This window comes from Odocoileus virginianus, chromosome 5 (genome assembly GCF_023699985.2).
Source record: "Odocoileus virginianus isolate 20LAN1187 ecotype Illinois chromosome 5, Ovbor_1.2, whole genome shotgun sequence".
Classification (NCBI taxonomy): domain Eukaryota; kingdom Metazoa; phylum Chordata; class Mammalia; order Artiodactyla; family Cervidae; genus Odocoileus; species Odocoileus virginianus.
In genome coordinates this window covers 4,611,197-4,631,441 of record NC_069678.1, presented here as the reverse complement: position 1 = coordinate 4,631,441, position 20,245 = coordinate 4,611,197, and the positions used below count along the sequence as shown (strand labels likewise).

Below are 20,245 nucleotides of genomic sequence, written 5' to 3'. Positions count from 1 at the left end.
AATAAATCATACAATGCTACCTTTTCCCTGAAGATTCCTGACTTCCCATTCTCCTCAAATTAGATACATTCTTTCTCTCCTCCAGCTCTCCATGTCTCTTGCCGCCTGTATTTCTCCTAGTGGACCTCCCGGAATTTACTTTATGTGATAGCCAGTCGTATTCTTTCCTGTCCACCTGCAGCAGGCTCCACCAGCAAAATTTCCTAAGATCAAAGGCTACACTTTTCCATATGTGTCTCTGGCACCTGGTAAGGTGCTTATCCTAAAGCAGATGCTCCGTGAAGTATTTCATGACCTCATCATCTCTCCTAGCTCTGTCTTTATGTTAAATGCCCTAATTCAGGCCCTTAGCATTGCTCCTGCAGAAAATTGCAAAAGGCTGTATCTGGCCTTCCTGCTTCCTCCCTCGTCTCCTTTCCTCATCTTGGTGTTCAGCTTAAAAGAAAAACATGACCAGGCCATTTTCCTACTTAAAAAACCAACCAACAAACAACATCTTAATAGCTTCCCTTTTCTATAAGGTTAAGACCAATTTCTTAGGCCTGGCGTGCATGACCAACTCAGGTCTGTCCCAGCCCACCTCTATAGACCCTCTCCCTTCACACCAGCCTTTAACTTTACTCCAACAAGAGGGCACAGCTGATGCATCACGGTCCATGCTGGATCTCCCCAACCCACCTCGGCACCCCCTTCCTCCCTGGTTGCCTCACGTGACCCAGCCGATCCTGACCCTCCCTCCCACCCACTCACTTCCCTGGACTGAGGTGCCCCATTGATTGTTGTGCTTGCAAAATTACCCTGTGGTTACCTGAGTAAGTGGAAGCTTCCTGAGAACAAAGACTTTGTATTGAGTTGGTCAAAAAGAAACATTTTGTCCAACCCAGTATGTGCAGCCCCTAACACACCCAGAAGATTAAAAAAAAAAAAAAATCATTGGATAAATCAGTGGATGGTTGGAGCAGGAATCTGCTGTAACTGTGGCCTGAAGCAGACCAGACCATCCCTGATGTATCTAAATAGAGGCTTGGTCTGGAGAACTAACATCCTTAGTGAGCTTGTCCCTTGTACAGTCTTGTCTTTGGGTACTAGGATTAATTTGGCCTGGATTCAGGTCCCTCCTTAGTGGCCAGGTCCACGCTGAGCAGCTGAAGATTCCCTTAAATGTTCCTTGATATCCATTGGGCACTTCCTATGTACTAGATGTTGCTCTGAGTGCTTTCAGTGAATTAGTCCATTCAATTCTCACAGCAATCTTATGGGACGTACACAGTTAGTATCTCTGTTTTATAGATGAGAGTTAGAAAATGTTAAGTAACTTTTCTAAGATCAGCTACTAAAAACAGAGTCTGTGTGCACACTCAGGCAGCCTGATTCTAGAGCATGGCAGCATCACCGCCACCTCATGCTGCCCAGGTTCCTGTCTTCCAGGGGCTCTTTTCTCAACCCCTTCCCTCTCCCAAGATGGGAGGCAAGGTGAGAGCTAAGAAGAGAAAATTTCTGCTTGATTGTTTTATTTATTGTTTGGTTAAATGCCCTCATCATTACCTAAATTGATACATATTTAGCCAGAAGGAGGCCATCTTTTCTTATTTGTATCTATATATTGTTAGCTGCCCATGAAGATAACTTTTCACACCGAATTTGAATGATTTTCAAAGAGCCATGTAAAGCAACCTGTATTGCCCTTTGCAGGCCATCTCTGCTTCTCAGTGGGCTGGAAACCGCACGAGTGCTTCCTCTTTATCTTTGTAGTGAGCGCGCAGCATTTGTCACACGGCGTCTGAGCAACTTCAGTGACACCACCAGGAAAGGTCTACACTGGTCCAAATGGCACGCTTCCCACATCTGGCATCATTTTTTCTCTTTCTGAGTAAGTGTCATAATTCTGTATGTTACTGTTGTCACGGGAACTAGTCAAACAGAGACTGTTGGGTGATAAAATGGGACAGTTTGGTCTCTATGGGGAACACAGTGGCCCACATCTCTGGTGCTGGCAATCATTCTTGACTTTTGATGATGTTCTTGGCTACCTGAACAAACTTGAGTTCCAGGTGGTGCAATGTTTGGTTGAGTCCCATGAACCTGATCCCAGAGGTTTTTATACTTGCGTGTGTTACTAGATCTGCCAGTTTCTCTGGCCCTGCCTTCACCTTATTTTCTTGGGCTAACCCATTCCTGGAGATAGGATGAGGCTTAACTCTTCAGACTGACAGGGGATGCCTGATGAGAGCTTGTCTAGAGTAATGTACATCGGGGATGTGGCTGGATGAAAGGCTTATGAGAGCACGTAATAGTTTTAGGCTAGCTTAAAAGACAGTTCTGAGTTCACCTGTGAGCTGAAGTGGGTGTTGACTACTGTGAAACTGAGAAGGTGGCAGGAAGAGTCACATGTCTCTGCTGAGAGCCATGTGGAAGGGCCTCCACGAGCCTAGGGGCACTTGTACATGGTTGAACAGGGTGGAAGAAGTAGAAATTTGGGGGTGGATGGAGAACAGATGAACTGGGAAGGGCATGAAATAGTTTCAGAGCAGATAGAGCAGGGAGCAGGTACTTTTTAGTGCTGTGGATTCATTTAGCATCTGGTGAAGCTCATCTTCACCCCCCCTCTCAGAATAATTTTTAAATACATAAATTAAAACACATAAGATTATAGGGGAAAATAATCATATTGAAATGCAGTTATCAAAAATATTTTAAAATAAATTGTGCAGTAGTAATTTATTTTCTTCTTTATGTATTCATTATATGATAAGATCTAGAAGTGGTCTACTAACCACCAAATTTCAATGTAGTAATGAGTGTGAACAATATTTCAAGACTCTGCAATAGATGTGATGTGGAAATATCTATGGTTTGTTGTCTACCTTCATAGCTGAAGAAAATACTGAATTTCCATTGAGGTTAGTGAAAATAAAGATGTAGGGTGTTTTTCCACCCAAGTTTACAAATGCTTTATTCCCCCATGTGGACTCAGGTTTAAAACTTCTGCTTTAGAGTGACTAGATGGAATTAGTGAAGGGATTTGGACAACAGGGGAACTAAAAGAGCTTAGGATCAGAGTAACCAAGGCTGTGGCTAATAGACAAAAAGGGTGCAGCGTTCAGCTCAAAGGGGCACTTAATAAACCCTTGGCTTGAGTTGCACTGGGCTCATGTCTCAAAGGACACTGGGTAGTGAGAGGTGAAGATCAGATACGGGGCCTGATGGGGGTGATGGATAGCCTGCAGGGGAAGTTATTGGGACCAGTTGCTGGTTAATTGATGCCCACCAGACTGGCTTAGCAAGCACTGATGACTAGGAGGACTGGTGGGGTCCTTTGGGGACTGTTGCCTGGCATGTTCCTACTTGTCCTATTCAGGTGTCTGAGTGTGACTCTCAAATGTCTGCCTTGTGTCTCTGAACTGTGTGTTTGGCTTGTGTATGGGGAAACTTGGCTTACGTTGAGCAACAAGTCAGACAGTTGCAAATTCTGTCTTTTTTTTTGGTGGGGGGGATGGGGTTGGTGAGTAGTCCAAAAGGCCTGGGAAAAGGAAAGTAACCAAGGTTCAAAAAGGGGAAGCAGGCTGGCTTTTCCTAGTTCATTTAAACCATTACCTAAACTGGGTTATATATTTACTTCTTCTAAATTTAGATTCCATAAATACTTATTTTGTATAGAGCCCCAGTTTTTATGTGAAAAACACCTAAATCAGAAAGTAACTTGAAAAAGATGTTGCAAGCCTGCTATTTGTCATTACAAATACAGAAGGAGAAATTAAGGAAATAAACTAAATGATGGATGATCAGTTGAGCACTTGCATTGTTTAGCAAATGTTTACCTTGTCCTAATTAATTTTAAAAATAAATATGTAAATATATATGTATGGCTGAGTCCCTTCACTATTCACCTGAAACTATCACAACATTGTTTAATTGGCTATAAATATATAAAATAAATTTAATATAAATTTATATATAAAATAAAAAGCTCAAAAAAATTTGTAAAGACTGATGAATCCTGTTAGAATATGGGGCCAGATGAGGTTAAAGTCATGGATAAATGAATTCTTGGACTTAGCTTTGTCCTCTTGGTCTGTCACCCCTCACCCTAACTAGCTGCCCTACAAATAAAAGTCATTAACTTGGGAGGGTCCTGGGGAGGGCATACTGTTTGTCCTACTAAGACTGTATTCATGAAGAAAAAAAAAGAAATCCATTAAATTATGGATGAAAATGCTTTCAGCCTCCAAGCATACAGAGATTTTGTATGGGTAAAGAAAGAGAAGTTGTTTGTTGTGTTTGATGTTCTCCAGCTAGGTTTTGTATAAGGTGGAAGTATTTGAAGTTGCTGTTTTTGTATATCAAAAATGGTCAGGTGTTGACCATTTTATATAGCTCAATCAAATAACTTCAATTCAAATAACACTGAAATAGAGAATTTGGCAATGCCAGTGATGTTTTTGAAAAAAGTCAATACCATCAGGAAATTCTTCATGCATCAAAAGTGTGACTCTGATGCAGTATGTCATTGTTAAACTGTGTGTGCATCAGTCAGCAAGAATCTGCTGTCCAGAGGTGCCTAACCCTCTGTCCATTAAAAGAGAAAGCAACAGGCCAGTCCCCTAAGGTATTTTCCTCTTTTGGAGGAGAGATATGTGCAACATCCCACAGAAAATAGATTTATAAGATGCTTCAAGTGTATGATTCCCCATGCATGACCATTTGAACTGGCCTCTGTCTGTCATTTCTTTGTACCTCCATGATACCTATTAATCCTTCACATTGTCTCTTTCACTTTTCTGAGAAAGTGGTACTCTCCCAATCAAGTTCTTGACCTCATGCTTCCACTAAGACCTTACTGCATTCATCATCTCTCTGGCTTCATCCATTTCTCCCTTGTGCAGCTCCTCTGCCCATAAACATGCAGAGGCACCCCCGTCTATCTGCCCTCACTGCTCTGCCCCATTGAACTGCTCTTTCTAACTACCACCCTATTTTTCTCTTTCCCTTCTCCATGAAACTTCTTGAAGTAGTTTAAGCTTCTTGCAGTTGTTTCTTACCCTTGAAATGCTCTGCTTCTGTTCTATTGAAATCTCTTTTACAAAGATCACCACTGACATCCTCATCATCAAACTAAAAGGACACTTCTCTGCCTTTCGAATCCTTACCCCTCAATAGCATTCAGCAATGCTGACAAGCTCTTTCTTCTTGGAACATTTTGCTCCTTTGGTTTTCAAGCTGCAGTGTCCTGGCTGCCCTCCCACCTCCCCTTCTTCTTTCTGTAGCATGCATTTCTCATCTTATTTCCTAAATAGAGAGATCCTCTAATAATCTCTCTTTAGCTCTCTTCTTATATGCCCTGACATTTTCCACTACTTAACATGTAAATGACTAAATCAGCATCTACAGCCCAGAACTGTCCCTAGTTGCAGACAAGCATTTACAGGAAGCAGTGAGGAAGCAATGGAGACAGTCAGGAATTTGACATTTGTAAATCCAAATTCAAGTCTGGCTCCACCATTTACAACTTTGACATTGCTAAATATGGGAATATCACAGAGTTCTTAAGATAACTAGATGACAAATATTTTCAAAGAGTTGAGCAGATTTTAAAATATAGAAAGAGAAACAGATATTGACATATATTTCAACAATATTTCTAAGTATTTGCTGGATTTCCTTCTTGTTTATTCCATAGCACTCTAATTTAGTGTTTCCAAAATTAAGTTCTTTATCTTCTCCTTCACCCTTGAACACACAACAGTACCTCTTCCTGATAGCCTTATTCCTGTTAACGGTACTGTTACTCCCAGTCACCCTTACAAAACCTGGTATCATCTTTGATTTCCTCTTGTCTTCCATCTACCTCTTTAGCCTCCAAGCATCTAAGATGCTGAAAAACTCTATAGATTTATCTCCACAGTGACTCTCCGATTATAGCCCCTTTCTTTCCATTTCTACTGCCTTCATCACTTATCTTCTGAGCTACTATAATTATCTGATATCTACTTCTAACTCCATCATCCTACACACCATCAAGTTAATTTTACTAAGAATTTTAAAACATTTTCAGTGGGTTCCCCATTGCCTATCAATCAAGCCCAAACTTTTAAATATGCCAGTTAAGCTCTTCATGCTTTGGACTCAAAATTCCTGCCCAATCTTACCTCTTTCTATTAATCTTTGTGTAACCCACCCCCAAATCCAACTGATTACTCCCTATTTCATGAACAATTCTTTTGATTAGTACTTATACAGTCTTTTCATGAAGTTTCCTTCACTGAAAAATACCCCTTCTCTCCACTTAAATTGCCATAACCTTCTCCAAGGTCCATTTTTAATACTATTTCTTCCATATACCTTACCTATTTTCTTTCCCTAAAATGTAATCTTTCCTTCCTTCAAATTCCTCAAAGAACTTTTATCATGTATCTTCCCAGGAGAGATGACGACCACCCTACTTGACTGAATTGTAAAATCGAGAAGTCAAAGACTATCCTAAACTCATCTTCATATCTTAGTCCTTGAAGCATCAGAAATACTATAAGTGGTTAAATAAATATTAATTGAATTAGCAACTGAAGCAGAAGAAAATAAAGTACTACTTTTCACAATAAAATGTTTTGAATGTACCCATCTCTCTGAAAAGTCATAAAAAATGTGGAGTAAATGCTGCCTAGGCATAAAAAATAATATTGTGGAAACATCCCCTGACATAAACATATTAGTGGTACCTCAGGAATCACATTTTTAAAAACATTTTTACTGTGCAAATATAGCACATAATAAGAAAAGCGACTTCTCTGGTAGTCCAGTGGTTAAGAATCTACCTGCCAAGGCAGGGGACACGGGTTCGATCTCTTGGGGAAGGTTCCACGGGCTGCATGGGCTAAGCCCACGTGCCGCAACCACTGAACCCATGTTCTAGAGTGTCTGCTTGGCAACAAGAGAAGCCGCCGCAGGGAGAAGCTCACACACCAGTTGATTAGCCCCCGCTCACCGCAAGTAGAGAAAGCCTGCTTGGAGCAACAAGACCCAACACAGCCAAAACTTAATTAATTAAAAAGGAAAGTTAATAAAACACAGCTATGAAATTGAATAAATAAGGAAAAAGTAAAAACCATGTAATCACTATGCAGGAGAAGAAATAGAACATTGCTAGGACCCTAGACTCACCCATCTACCTTGCTGTATGCCCCACCAGATACACATACAATCACTTTCCTGACTTCCATGATAACTACTTCTTAGCTTTTTTTTTTTTTAAGGTTTAACTTCTTATGTTTGCATCACTAAACAATACAGTGTGGGGGGTTTTCTGCCTTTCTTTAAATTTTATATTCATTTTGTATATAGTCAAAAAGATTCTAAGTGTTCAACATCTTTCCTTAAACACAGTGATCCATGTTTTTGCAACCAGCAGCAATTCACTCACTTTTATTTCTGTATAAGATTCCACTTTATGAATGTACCACAGCCTGCCTGTTCTACTGTTGATGGACATACAGGTTGTCTCTAGTTTGGGGTCTGCAGTGGACAATGCAGCTGTGGATATTTTTTCACGTGTAGCCTGGGGCAGTGCTCACATACCTTTAACATGTATGTCTAAGGCTGGCTAGCATTGCTGACAATGTTTTAAATTGCCTCTGGAGAATAATTTTTTGGTAAATAATATTTTAAAATTTTACTACTGTATGGCATAGGGAACTATACTCAATATCCCGTAATAACCTATAGTGGAAAAGAATTCAAAGAAGAATAGATATATAAGTACGTATAACTGAATCGCTTTGCTGTACACCCAAAACTAACACAACATTGTAAATCAACTATACTTCAATAAAAAGTCCTGTTTTGAAAAAAATTAAAGTAACAAAATTTTTCTCATATTTTCTAACTTCTATTCCTAAGTTCTTATTACAAAAAAAGCCTAATGTATATATATTACATTTAACTGGGATTTATGAATAAATTAGTATATTTTAAATCATTACTGGAAATGTATACAGTTGGTTGATTGATCGGATGTTTGTTTGCCAGTTTTGCATTGATTGTATCCATATGCAATTTTTAGTTGACTACATCGTGACCAATTAATTACCCTTTCTCCCTGTTTTTGCAGGTCCCGTCCTATCAGAATTGTTTTCATTCTAAAATTTCTATATTTAACCTTACCATGGTCTCTGTAATGTCATTTTTCCTTTCTCTCACTTTTTTTCCCAATCTGTCTCCCTTACTCTTTGTCCTTGTGGATTCACAAAATTCAGCAGATGCTCTGCTTCTTCCATTCCTGCTTATGAACTCTGCTCTGTTAATTCCGTAATGCCAGTAATTGCTCCCTTATGGACTCTTATGATGTCTTTCCCCTGGGCCCTAGGCCCCTACTGAAAGACTTAGCTCACCTTTGTAGCATCTCTATCACTTGTTCATTGTTCTTTCTGTAACACAAAATAAACCAGCCTTTAATATTAACATAAGAAATAAACACATGCACTTTAATTTCTAAAAAAGTCTTGATTTTGAAAATGTGTATGTTAAAGGAAAAATTATCACTAAATAATATTTTCTCCTTTAAACCTAATACTTGAGATTTGTCCTAACATGAAGCATTCCACTGTGATCCCAATTGAAAGCTTTAAATAAGAGAGCAACTACACTAAGTCTGATCCTGGATCCTGTTGGACTTGACAGTCATCTTTTAGGAAGCTTTTCAATAAAGTTGTAGTGGCTCTTTAAAAAATTACAAAATGAAAAACCCTCTATGGTATAGAAAGGAAGTACTGCTGCTTCTTCAGATGCTAAGTTTAGCTAATCTTGCACCAGACCTGGCCAGGAGCTACAAATAGTTCCAACCAACCAGCAGGAAAAGGCATAGCACCAGGGGCAGTGCCATGGACTTGGTCTCTCCAGCAATCATTTCTGTTAGGACAGCTCGATGACAGGTACCTAAGAAATGGAGGCTTGAGGAAGTAATACTGATAATTTTTCCATAAAATTATATAAAAGGTGAATTATCATACATCATATTTACTTTAGGTGCACTTAGGTAAGTAGGTGCGTTTTATAGAAGTGGTCATGTTACACTGATGAAGCTATCCTTTTTTAAGAGACTAGAGATTACTCTAGAAGTTAGAATTATAAAAGAACAATTAACTCATCAAGCCATTCCACTGCTCCTCAGCCTGAAGAAGGTATTGAATATTTGAGTGGATTATAGTTAATAACCTGTGATCTCATTTTCTAGAATTGTAATACAGGGAGCTACATAATGTGGCACATTGGGAACTGGAGCACTAATCTATTTTTATTCCCTTTTCTTTCTCCTACTTGCAAGCTAAGCTCAGCATTGGCCAGCGAGAAGTAACAGTTCAGAAAGGACCGCTGTTTAGAGCTGAAGGTTACCCCATCAGCATCGGCTGCAATGTAACTGGCCACCAAGGACCTTCTGAGCAGCATTTCCAATGGTCTGTTTACCTGCCAACAGCCCCGACCCAAGAAATCCAGATCATTAGCACCAAGGATGACACCTTCTCTTATGTACTGTATGCAAAGCGGGTAAAAAGTAGGGAAATCTACGTGGAGAGGGTCCAGGGTAACTCAGTCTTTTTGCACATTTCCAAGCTCCAGATGAAGGATACTGGCGAATATGAGTGTTTCACACCCAACACTGATGAAAAATACTATGGGACTTACAATGCGAAGACTAATCTTATTGGTAAGCTGTGTGCCCTTCTTCGTTAGCCAGCCCCTGACAAACCAGAATCTTCATCACCATAATGCCTTGCACTGTGATATGGCTTTATAGTGTGCTGTTTGTTTTAGCAAAAGAGCCCATGAACCCCTCTGAATATTTTGGAGTTTGTCACAGATAGGTATCTCGTATTCTCTAAAACTCTCAATTCATTTTCCCAATCGACTTTGTCATGAAGAGTTAGATATGATGTGGTATTCCGAGGCCTTGCCCAAAGCTATCCATAGGTTGATAATAACACAGACAAAGCTTTGAGAGTTCTCATGTCTCTTCTTGAAAGCAGAATATTAACTTGATAGAAGAGCTGGTATTGATATAACACATTTATATATAGTTAATATTATAGGAAGGAAGTCATTAATGTGGAAATAGTTATTCTCAAACTACCATTCTCTAGTGTATTTTCCTATGTGGCAAGGGTCATATTTGAAATTACTGTTTTGTCCCTTTGCCTAGAATATCTTGTCACTTCCTTTTCAGCCTAGCAAACTCCTACATATACTTTCAAACCCAGTTTAGATATTTCCTCTCCTGTGAAACCTGTTCTGACTGTTACAGGCAATATTCCCATCTTTCTTCCTTCTTGTTGTTCTCTTCACACCACTGTTATTAGCACTCACCCAGTTTATGTGGTAATTGGCTGCTTATATGACCCTCTCTGATTTTGCCCCAAGCACTGTAAGATAACATTTACTTCACTCCCTAGCACAGTGGTTAGCACTGAGTAGAAGCTCAATAAACATTCATTGTTGAATCTAAATGTTGCTTTCACATAAACTTAGGCTGTATGATCTCCTTTGAGGAGGAAGAGAATGTTAGGGTATAGGATGGTTATCAAAACTTTGGTAAGGGTTGCATTTTGGCTCTGAAAGATAAATTATAACAGATTATTTCAGAACTTTATTTTATAAAGGAGCAGGTGAAGGCCCAAACAAGTGAAGTGACTTGTTCCAGTTCATGGAGTCAAATAGGGACAAATATAGGATCAGAATATAGGTCTTCTAGCTCCTACTGCTTTTCCCATTTAGAACTTCTGTGTCTGAGTAGCAAAATGGGTTACAGACTATGCTAAAAATGTAATAGTGAACCAAGAGCCTCGCCAGGTTCCATAGACTGTATGTACATAGATGCCAATGTTCCTGTTGGTAATAGGTAAAGCATAGAGCTGATGGGAAGCCAACTCAAAGAATGTACTTTACAGATAGTGGGTCAGGCCACCACCTTCATCTAGAGAGGCTAGTCTAACTAAGCCTCTAATTGATACTAAGTCAATTACCATCATTCCTCTGTGTCCAGTCATTCCAGATAGCCTCTCGGCGGCCATGGCTCCCCAGACTCTAAATAAGGAGGAAGGTGAGCCGTTGGAACTTACCTGTGAGGTGTCCAAAGCCACAGCTCAACATACCCACCTCTCCATCACCTGGTACCTGATGAAGGATGGAGAAGGAAGCCAAGCCAGCAAGATTATTTCCCTCTCCAAAGATTTTACATTGCTCCCTGGGCCCTTGTTTACAAAGAGGTTTGCAGCTGGTGATGTGCGACTGGACAAGCTTGGGGTCACTACCTTCAGGCTATCCATGGGGAGGCTCCAGCCCTCAGATCAAGGTCAGCTGTTCTGTGAGGCAACTGAATGGATTCAGGATCCTGATGAAACCTGGACTTCCATCGCAAAAAAGCAGACGGATCAAACAACTCTCAGGGTCCAGCCGGCAGGTAATTATCTTCTCAGGAAATTCATTAATATGTTAGTGGTGGGTATTTAGGGAGATATCTTTCTGTTTTTTTTTTTTTTTTTTCTTTTTTTGGCTGTGCCACATGTCTTGCGGGATCTTAGCTTCCTAACAAGGTACTGAATCAATGCCCTCGGCAGTGAAAGCATGGAGTCTTAACCACAGGACCACCAGGGATGGAGTTTTAACCACAGAACCACTAGGGAACTCCTGATTTTTATTTGTAAATCTTTGGTTGAATATAAAACAAGATCATTTAGAAGGTTTGGGTAAATTTTGCTTTTGTCATTTTTGAAGCATAAATAAGAAAGATCTTCATTTTGGGCTCTGTCCTCAGGCTATGTCCATGGAAGGTCTTATATGGGATAAAATCTGTTGACTGTTAGGTAGATCCCACAAACCATACATGGAAATAGTTTTGTTGCCATTTTTGCCAGGCTTTGTGTAAGCACTTCAGCTGCGTTATCTAGCATAATCCTAACAACCAGCTTCGGAGCAAGTTGTCAAATTCCGGTTTTTGAAACACGGCCCGGAGCCCCAGCTAATGGTCTGCCTAGGCTTGCTCAGCTGGTGAGAAGTGGAGCTGGTGTTTGAAGACAGGTGTTTCTCTCCAAGGCCCTCTCTCCACGATCACCTGGGCCTCAGAATAGCCCAGTTTCCAGTGTGAAGCCTTGGCAGTGCTCCCTCCTCCTGGCTCCTTTACCTTGCAATAATATCACTCTTCGTGATCTGTTGGCACTTTCACTAGAGCAAGCAGGAAGCCTCCATTGTAATTCCTGGTCTCTCCACATGAGCTTTGGTCCACTAGGAGGAGATCTAAAACCATAAACATTCTTGCTAACAGCAGTGGTACAGTGGTGGCTGATTGAAGTTTTCTTTTTTTTTTTCTTAAAGAGGAATATTATTCTGTTCCATTAAAAACTGTCCTGATGGCTTTATATGTCCAAATTATACAGGGGGAATCCTGTGGAGACATATGCTTTTTTTCCCCTTTCTTTGAAAAAAAGTTTTTTAATGTATGTCTTTACTTTTAAAATTTATTTATTTAAATCAATAAAAATTGTATATGTTTAAGGTGTACAGTACTGTGTTTTGATATCTGTATGCGTTGTGAAATGACTATGATCAAGTTCGTTAGCATATCCATCGCCTCACATGTTTGTGTCACGTATGTGGTAACACTTAAGATCTACTTCTTAGCAAATTTCAGGTAACACCACACAGTATGACTAACTGTAATCATTAGATCTCCAGAACTTATTCATCCTGCATAACTGAAACTTTGTACTCTTTGACCAACGTCTCCCCATTTACCCCACTCCCAAAAGCCCTAGCAACCACCAGTCTACTCTCTGCTTCCACGTGTTCAACACTTTTAGTTTCCACAGTATTTATCTTTCTGTGTCTGGCTTATTTCACATAGCAAAATGTCCTCCAGCTTGGTCCATGTTTTTGAAAACAGTAAGATTTCCTTTTCTCTCATGGCTTAATAATAGTCCATTGTGTATATATACATTTTCTTCATCCGTTTATCCTTTGATAGTCACTTGTGTTGTTTACATATCTTGGATATTATGAGTAATGGACATAGTGCAGGTATCTCTTTGAGACACTGTGTCATTTCCTTTGGCTATGTACCCTCAAGTGGGGATTGCTGGGTTATGTGGTAGTTCTACTTTTAGTTTTTAAGGAACTTCCATACCATTTTCTATAATGATCATACCAATTTACATTCCTACTAACAGTATACAAAGGTTCTTTTTTCTTCTCCATCCTCACCAACACTTGGTATCTTTTGTCTCTTGATGACAGCCATTCTAACAGATGTGACATGATATCTTGTGGCTTCAATTTGCATTTCCCTGGTGATTAGTGATAAGCATCTTCCTTTCCAGATTTTTAGCCATTTGTATGTCTTCTTTTGAGAATATGTAGTCAGATCTTTTTTCATTTTTATGTCAACTTATTTGGAATTTTTTGCTATTAATTTGTATGAGTTTCTTATACATTTTGAATAGGAACCTCTTTTTGAGTACATGGTTTGTGAATATTTTCTCCCATTTTGTAGATCGTCTCTTCACTCTGCTGATTGTTTCTTTTGTGTAAAGAATCTTTTGTGGTTTGATGCAATTCTACTTGTCCATTTTTGATTTGTTGTCTGTGCTTGTGGGGTCATATCCAGAAAATCATGGCCCAAACTAATGTCAGGAATGTTTTCCTTCTATTTTCTTTTCTTTTTTTCTTTGGCCATGCTGCAAGACATGTGGGATCTTAGTTCCCTGACCAGGGGTCGAACCCATGCCCCCTGCCATAGAAGCACAGAGCCTTACCCACTGGACCACCAAGGAGGTCCCCCTTTTATTTTCTTCTAGTAGTTTTTCAATTTCAGGTCTTAGGTTTAAATCTTTAATTCATTTTGAGTTTATTTTTTTTTAATATGCTCTGAGACAGGGGTCCAACATTTTTCTTCTGCATATGGATATATGGATATCCAGTTGGTTCAACACCATTTATTGAAGAGACTATCTTTTCCCTGTTGTGTGTTCTTGACACCCTTATTGAAGATTAACTGACAAAGATTCATGAATTTATTTCTGGGTTCTCTATTCTGTTTCGTTGGTTTATATGTCTTTATGCCAGTATCATAGTTTTGATTACTGTAGCTTTGTAATGCATTTTGAAAACAGGCAATGTGATACCTACAGCTCTTGCTCAAAATTCTTTGGCCAGTCAGGGTCTTTTGTGGTTCCATATGAATTTCATAATTGTTTTTATCTATTTCAAAATGCTACTAGAATTTTGATAGAGATTGCAATGAATCTGTAGATTGCTTTGGGTGATATAAGCATTTTAATAATATTAATTTTTCCAACCCATGAACATGGGATATCTTTCCATTTTTTTGTTTCATCTTCAGTTTCTTTCATCAGTGTTCTACTGTTTTCATTTTACATCTCTTTCACCTCCTTGGTTAAATTTATCCTTAAGTATTTTCTTCTTTTTGATACTATTGTAAATGGGATTGTTTTCCGAGTTTTTTTGATAGTTTATTGTTAATGTATAGAGATGCAACTGATTTTTTTCGTTTGTTGATTTTGTATGCTGCAACTTTACTGAAATTCTTTATTAGTTTTAACAGCTTCTTGGTGGAGTTTGGTGGGGGTTTTTTCTTTTTTCTTTGGTTCCTATATGTAAGAACATGCCATCTGCCAACAGTGAGTCTTTCTTCTTTTTTTCCAATGTAGATGCTTTTAATTTCTTTTTCTGTCTAATTGCTCTAGCTAGGACTTCCAATACCATGTTGAATAGAAGTGGTGAGAATGATCATCCTTGTCTTATTCTTGATGTTAGATGAAAAGCTTTCAGTTTTCCACTGTTGAGTGTGATGTTAGCTGTGGATTTGCCATATATCACATATGCTTTTAACTTAGGAAAATTCCACTGGATATTCTCAGCCAAAAACGAGAGCAAGAAATCACAATTTACGTCAGTTCAACATAGTATAAAATATTTTATTTTAAAAGATACATTACTATGTACACATCCATACATTCATCTTGCTTAATTGTATTGCATTCAAAAAATCACATGTGTTGTTCTTTCTAGATGATTTAAAAAATAGTCAAGGGCATTTTTGATTCTAGGCATTTCTTTGGCCCATCTCTGATCTCCCACATTAAATTCAGTCCTTGTACTATCCTGATAGGGGATAACATCTCTCTCTGGTATTAAAGGCATGGGTGCAGGGGCCTCTCTAAATATCTGCCTTGCTTTTGTTTCCTAGTGAGAGATTTTCAAGTCAACATTAAAGCTGAGAGCACAGTTCCTGAAGGAAAATCCTTAGAACTCATTTGCCTGGTCATGGGCGGTGGCCAGGACCCACACCTTCAGGGCACTTGGTTCTTCAATGATGTTGAAATGGCCCACATTGATGCTGATGGAGTTCTGGATCTGAAGAAAGATTACCAAGAAAGAGCAAGCCAAGGACAGCTCCAGGTTTCAAAGTTAAGCCCCAAGTCTTTCTCTCTCAAGATCTTCTCTGTGGGCCCAGAGGATGAAGGTGCATACAGATGTGTAGTGGCAGAGGTGACAAGAGCTCAGATGGGCTCCTGGCAGGTGCTTCAGAAAAAACAATCCCCAGACAGCTTTGTGCGCCTTTGGAAGCAAGCAGGTATGTGAAGTTGGGGCCAGACACGGTTGGGCTGCATTTCAATGTCCTCCCTTGTAAGTACTGGATATCTTCATGGACACAGGGGAGGTCTCCTGAAGTCAGGTAGTAATCGGGTCACTTTGAGGTGGAGTGGAGTAAAGAGAAGCACCCAAACTGGCTGAAGACCTGGGGACTTCCCAGGTGGTTTAGTGGGTAAAGAATCCATCTGCAGTGCAGGAAACCTAGGAGACTCAGGTTCGATCCCTGCATTGGGAAGATCCCCTATAGGAGGAAATGGCAAGCCACTCTCGTATTCTTCTCTGAAAATCCCATGGACAGAGGAGCCTGGTGGGCTACAGTCCATGGGGTCACAAAGAGTTGGACACAACTGAAGTGATTGAGCATGCACCTATACAGCTGAAGACCCGAGTCCTACTCCTGAGCCAATAAATGGCCTGTGACATGAACACTCTACGTACGTACTTCACTTCACTAATTCTCAGCTTCTGCAGTTGTAAGATAATCTAATTTGACTGTCTTTAAGTCCCTTCTTGCCATCTTAGATTCTTGATTCTATTTGCTATTATTTCTAATTGTTGTATTGGGTTTTCTTTCAGCCAAGAATACCTGCATTCATGAAGCCCCCTGTCTCCTTGTGCGTGTGTGTATTTTGAGTAGATTAAGAGAAAAGAGATTATACTTGCCTCTTTCCTGAGAAATAAACACCCACATTACTCCTTCTACTTTTTCAACATCTTTCAACTGACAAAAGGTGTTTTTGTCAGTTCTCTGTGTTCTTAACCTAATATACGGAATGATACTCAGTCTTAATTCTGCATCAAACCATGACTCAGAGTAAGAAAAGAAGAAGTGAGAGTGGACAGACTCTATTGCCTGCATGTTGCTGTGATGTGGCGAGACACCTATCTGACCCAGATAGGCTGGGTCTGATTATCTGGAAGGCCATTCAGCTCCTGTTAAGTTTCTGAAGGCTGGGTAATCTTAAGCATGTTTGAATAATCAGTGCTTTTTGTGTGGAGAGAAAACTGATAAATCCACAAGCAATACTATGATTTTCTGGGCTGAGTATTAAATTCAAAGTCTAGAAAGATGAATTGCCCCAAAGGAAAAACCAAAAAATAAACAAATAACAAACCCAAAATGAAGATGTCCTTTTTGTACTCGCTTATTGGAGGCATCTCCCTAGACACAAACACTTCCATGCTCTTCTCCATCACCCCGTTTGCTTGGAGTGAAGATGCACAGCTTTGGCCTAGATTGGCAAGCCAGGAAGTGTGTTGGTGTTAGTTTTTACACTAAACATTTGGTCTTTCTTGCTAGGATTCAGAAAAAACTATGTAGGCGTGTTTACATATTTACACAGAGCTAAATCTCAACCTCATGTATCTGTCTCCACTGGAACAGAACTGTAAACCTTTCATAAACTCAGGACAGAGGAATCTGTGCCAAAGGGACCAAAAGGTGTGCTTTGGGGCATACAGATCACAAGCCTATCAAGTAGGTGGTCTGTCCAAGCTAAAAATAATACTTTGTGCAGCCTGGAGTCCAACCTGTTTCTTTTTACAGAGAAAGAGAAAAAGTTAGTAGCAGATTTATTAAAGATCCTATTGAGCATTTGGTTTTGAAACTCAAACCATTACTTTAAGTATGAGCAATTTTATCATCTGATGAATGTTTTAAACAGAAGAGAGTACTTCCCTACCACTATGCATGCGCACCTTACACATGCCTGGTGAGTGTATCACTTCTAACCCAGAGACAGCAATGACCACAAAAAAGTAAGGAAACCACAGTTTTTTTAAAAAACTTAAACTGCTTGAAACCTATCATAATGGTTATACTTGAATAGTAAGATTATGACTAATAATTTCCCCTCTAATTTTGAAACTTTAGTTATGAGTCTATTTTTAACCTCAAAAAAAATTAAGTGTAGTAATGCCTCTAATACCCCAAATTTGGAAGCAAGTTTTATATATGTATATATATGTTATGTTATATACATATATATGTAATAGGTAGATATAGATATATATTAATCTACTTGTGGACATTAGCCTTTCTGTCTTGGTAACGTATGTTCATCCATAAAGCTGTTAAAGACAGAACTCTTCCTCAGCAGAGAAGATCAATTTGCAAATTCATTTAGATCTTATTAAGATTTTAAATGCCAGTTCTGTTTTATTTTCCTGGAAATTCCCTGGTGGTTCAATGATTAGGTCTCCATGCTCTCACTGCTGAGGGCCCAGTTTCAATCCCTGGTCAGGGAACTGAGATCCCACAAGTCTAGAAAATGTAAATTTTTTAAAAATCTTTTTATTTTCCTTTTCTGACTTTGAACACCTCTGCTTTCATGAAGGACCTATCATTACACACTAATGCTAGTAGCTCACCTTTGCTGGGCACTTTTCCTTGCCAGAGAGTGTAGGCCCTAAGCACGTGCCATTCACTTAGTTTTCTCACAGTGCAAAAGTGAGGTGCTATTATTACCCCCTTTCCTTTACAGGAAAGGAAACTGAGGCTCAGAGAGGTTCACTTGTTGTCCAGGATAATTCTATAATAACTCCAGGGACCTTGGCCTTAAGCATGAGGCTGGGCTGCCTAGGATGTATGAGCTTGGGGGACCTTTACATTGCCCGCAAAGCACCCAGGACAAGGCCTCACACAGGAAGTATCTGTTGAAAGAATGTCCACATTTCTGATCATCTTGAATTTTCCATCTGGGAGCCAGACTTACATTTACTGTTTTAGACTGTAGTTCAGATATACAAAGAATCTCCCTTCAGCCAACAATATATATGAATGAATATATGATTTGAAAAGGAGAAATGTATACATATGTGTGTGTGTGTATAGGTGTATATATATATATATTTTTTAAATACTTGAGGGAGAAGTATGTCTGTATTTATAGTATATATATTTATATATACATATTTTCACCCAAATAATTTTTTAAAAGAAGACATTTTTAATTAAAAAAAAATTTTACTGGCGTTCAGTTGCTTTACAATTTTGTGCTAGTTTCTGCTATACAGAAAAGCTAACCAGCTATACATATACATATATCCCCTCTTTGTCACCACGGAGCATTGAATAGAGTTCTCTGTGCTCCAACAGAGGTCCTTATTAGTTATCTATTTTATACATATAGTGTATATATGTCAATCCCAATCTCCCAATTCATCCCACCCCTTGCTTCCCCCCTTGGTGTCCATATGCTTGTTCTCTATATCTGTGTGTTTATTTCTGCTTTGCAAATAGGTTCATCTGTACCATTTTTCTATGTTCCACATATATGCATTAATACACAGTATTTGTTTTTCAACTTCTGACTTTCTTCATTCTGTATGACAGCTCTAGGTCCATCCAAGTCTCTGCAAGTGGCACAATTTCATTCCTTTTTATGGCTGAGTGATATTACGTTGCATACATGTGCCACATATTCTTTACCCATTTCTCTGTTAATGGACATTTAGGTTGCTTCCATGTCTTGCCTGTTGTAAATGGTACTGCAATGAGCATTGGGGTGCATGTATCTTTTGTAATTATGGTTTTCTCTGGGTCTGTGCCCAGGAGTGGGATATCTGAGTCACACAGTAGTTCTATTTTCATTTTTTTAAGGAACCTCCATACTGTTCTCCATAGGGTCTGTATCAATTTATATTCCTACCAACAGTGTAAGCGGATCCTCTTTTCTCCACACCCTCTTCAAGTAATTGCTTTTTAATGGCAGCATTTTGAACAGAAATATAATTAACAGTACTTCTTCACTGTTCAGATACATACTAATTAGGGAAAGATAAGTAAGGGGAGGAAGGTCATTTTGAACTGTGAAAGTCTGAATTCTAGAAAACTAAACATTGAAATAAACACAGTTTCATTACTTTCAGTCTCATACACCGACTCTAATTAATTTAACGAAATATTAACATGTGTTTTCCCAACTAGATGTTCCTAAGGACCAAATCACTAAAACATAGGGCAAACTGTAAATTGTTTACATGTAAATTAGTTCTCCTGGTGTCCTTTCTGTCATTTCTACTATTTAAGTGTTGATTAAATCTTTTATTCTGGGGGATGGTGCAAGAGTAAACAATTTGATTGGATTTGTCACAAAGTAGTCAAGTCTTAATTAATGAGAGTTCACTATCTTTTAGAAAACTTTTCACTTACTCGAAATATCTTTTTCTTCTAAAATTTGTAATCCACAGCAAGAAATGTGGCCGTGTCTACCAAGAACAGGCAGCAAGCAGTGTGGGAAGGAGAGGCGTTAACCCTTCTCTGCAAGGCAGATGGAGCTGAGAATCTCCTGACTGTGACCTGGTGGCATGTCCCACAAAACCAGACACAGCCGGTGTTTGTGGCTGGCATGGAGCAGGATGGCACCGTGAAGCTGGGTGCTTCCTATGGGGAACTCAATAACCTCAGAAATGCAAGGCTGGAGAAAATGGACTGGGCCACCTTCCAACTTGAGATCGCCTCCACCACCATCACAGACAGTGGCATGTATGAGTGCAGAGTGTCTGAGAGGGCCCGGAGGCAGGCCAGCGATCAGAGTTGGACTCAGAAGGTGTCGATCACTGTAAAACCCCTTGGTAAGTGTCAGGGAAAGCC

General features: G+C 39.3%; 1 protein-coding gene across 1 annotated transcript in view; it reads left to right on the top strand.

Moving 5' to 3' along the window:
- Positions 1-1,625: 1,625 nt before the first annotated feature.
- CD101 (CD101 molecule) overlaps positions 1,626-20,245 on the top strand; it is a 38,310-nt gene continuing 19,690 nt past the window's right edge. The window contains exons 1-5 of the mRNA XM_020892337.2: positions 1,626-1,870; positions 9,314-9,694; positions 11,027-11,443; positions 15,245-15,631; positions 19,843-20,226. Of these exons, the coding sequence (XP_020747996.2) occupies positions 1,828-1,870; positions 9,314-9,694; positions 11,027-11,443; positions 15,245-15,631; positions 19,843-20,226 (1,612 nt within the window). The 5' untranslated portion in view covers positions 1,626-1,827. The remainder of the gene's footprint in view (positions 1,871-9,313; positions 9,695-11,026; positions 11,444-15,244; positions 15,632-19,842; positions 20,227-20,245) is intronic.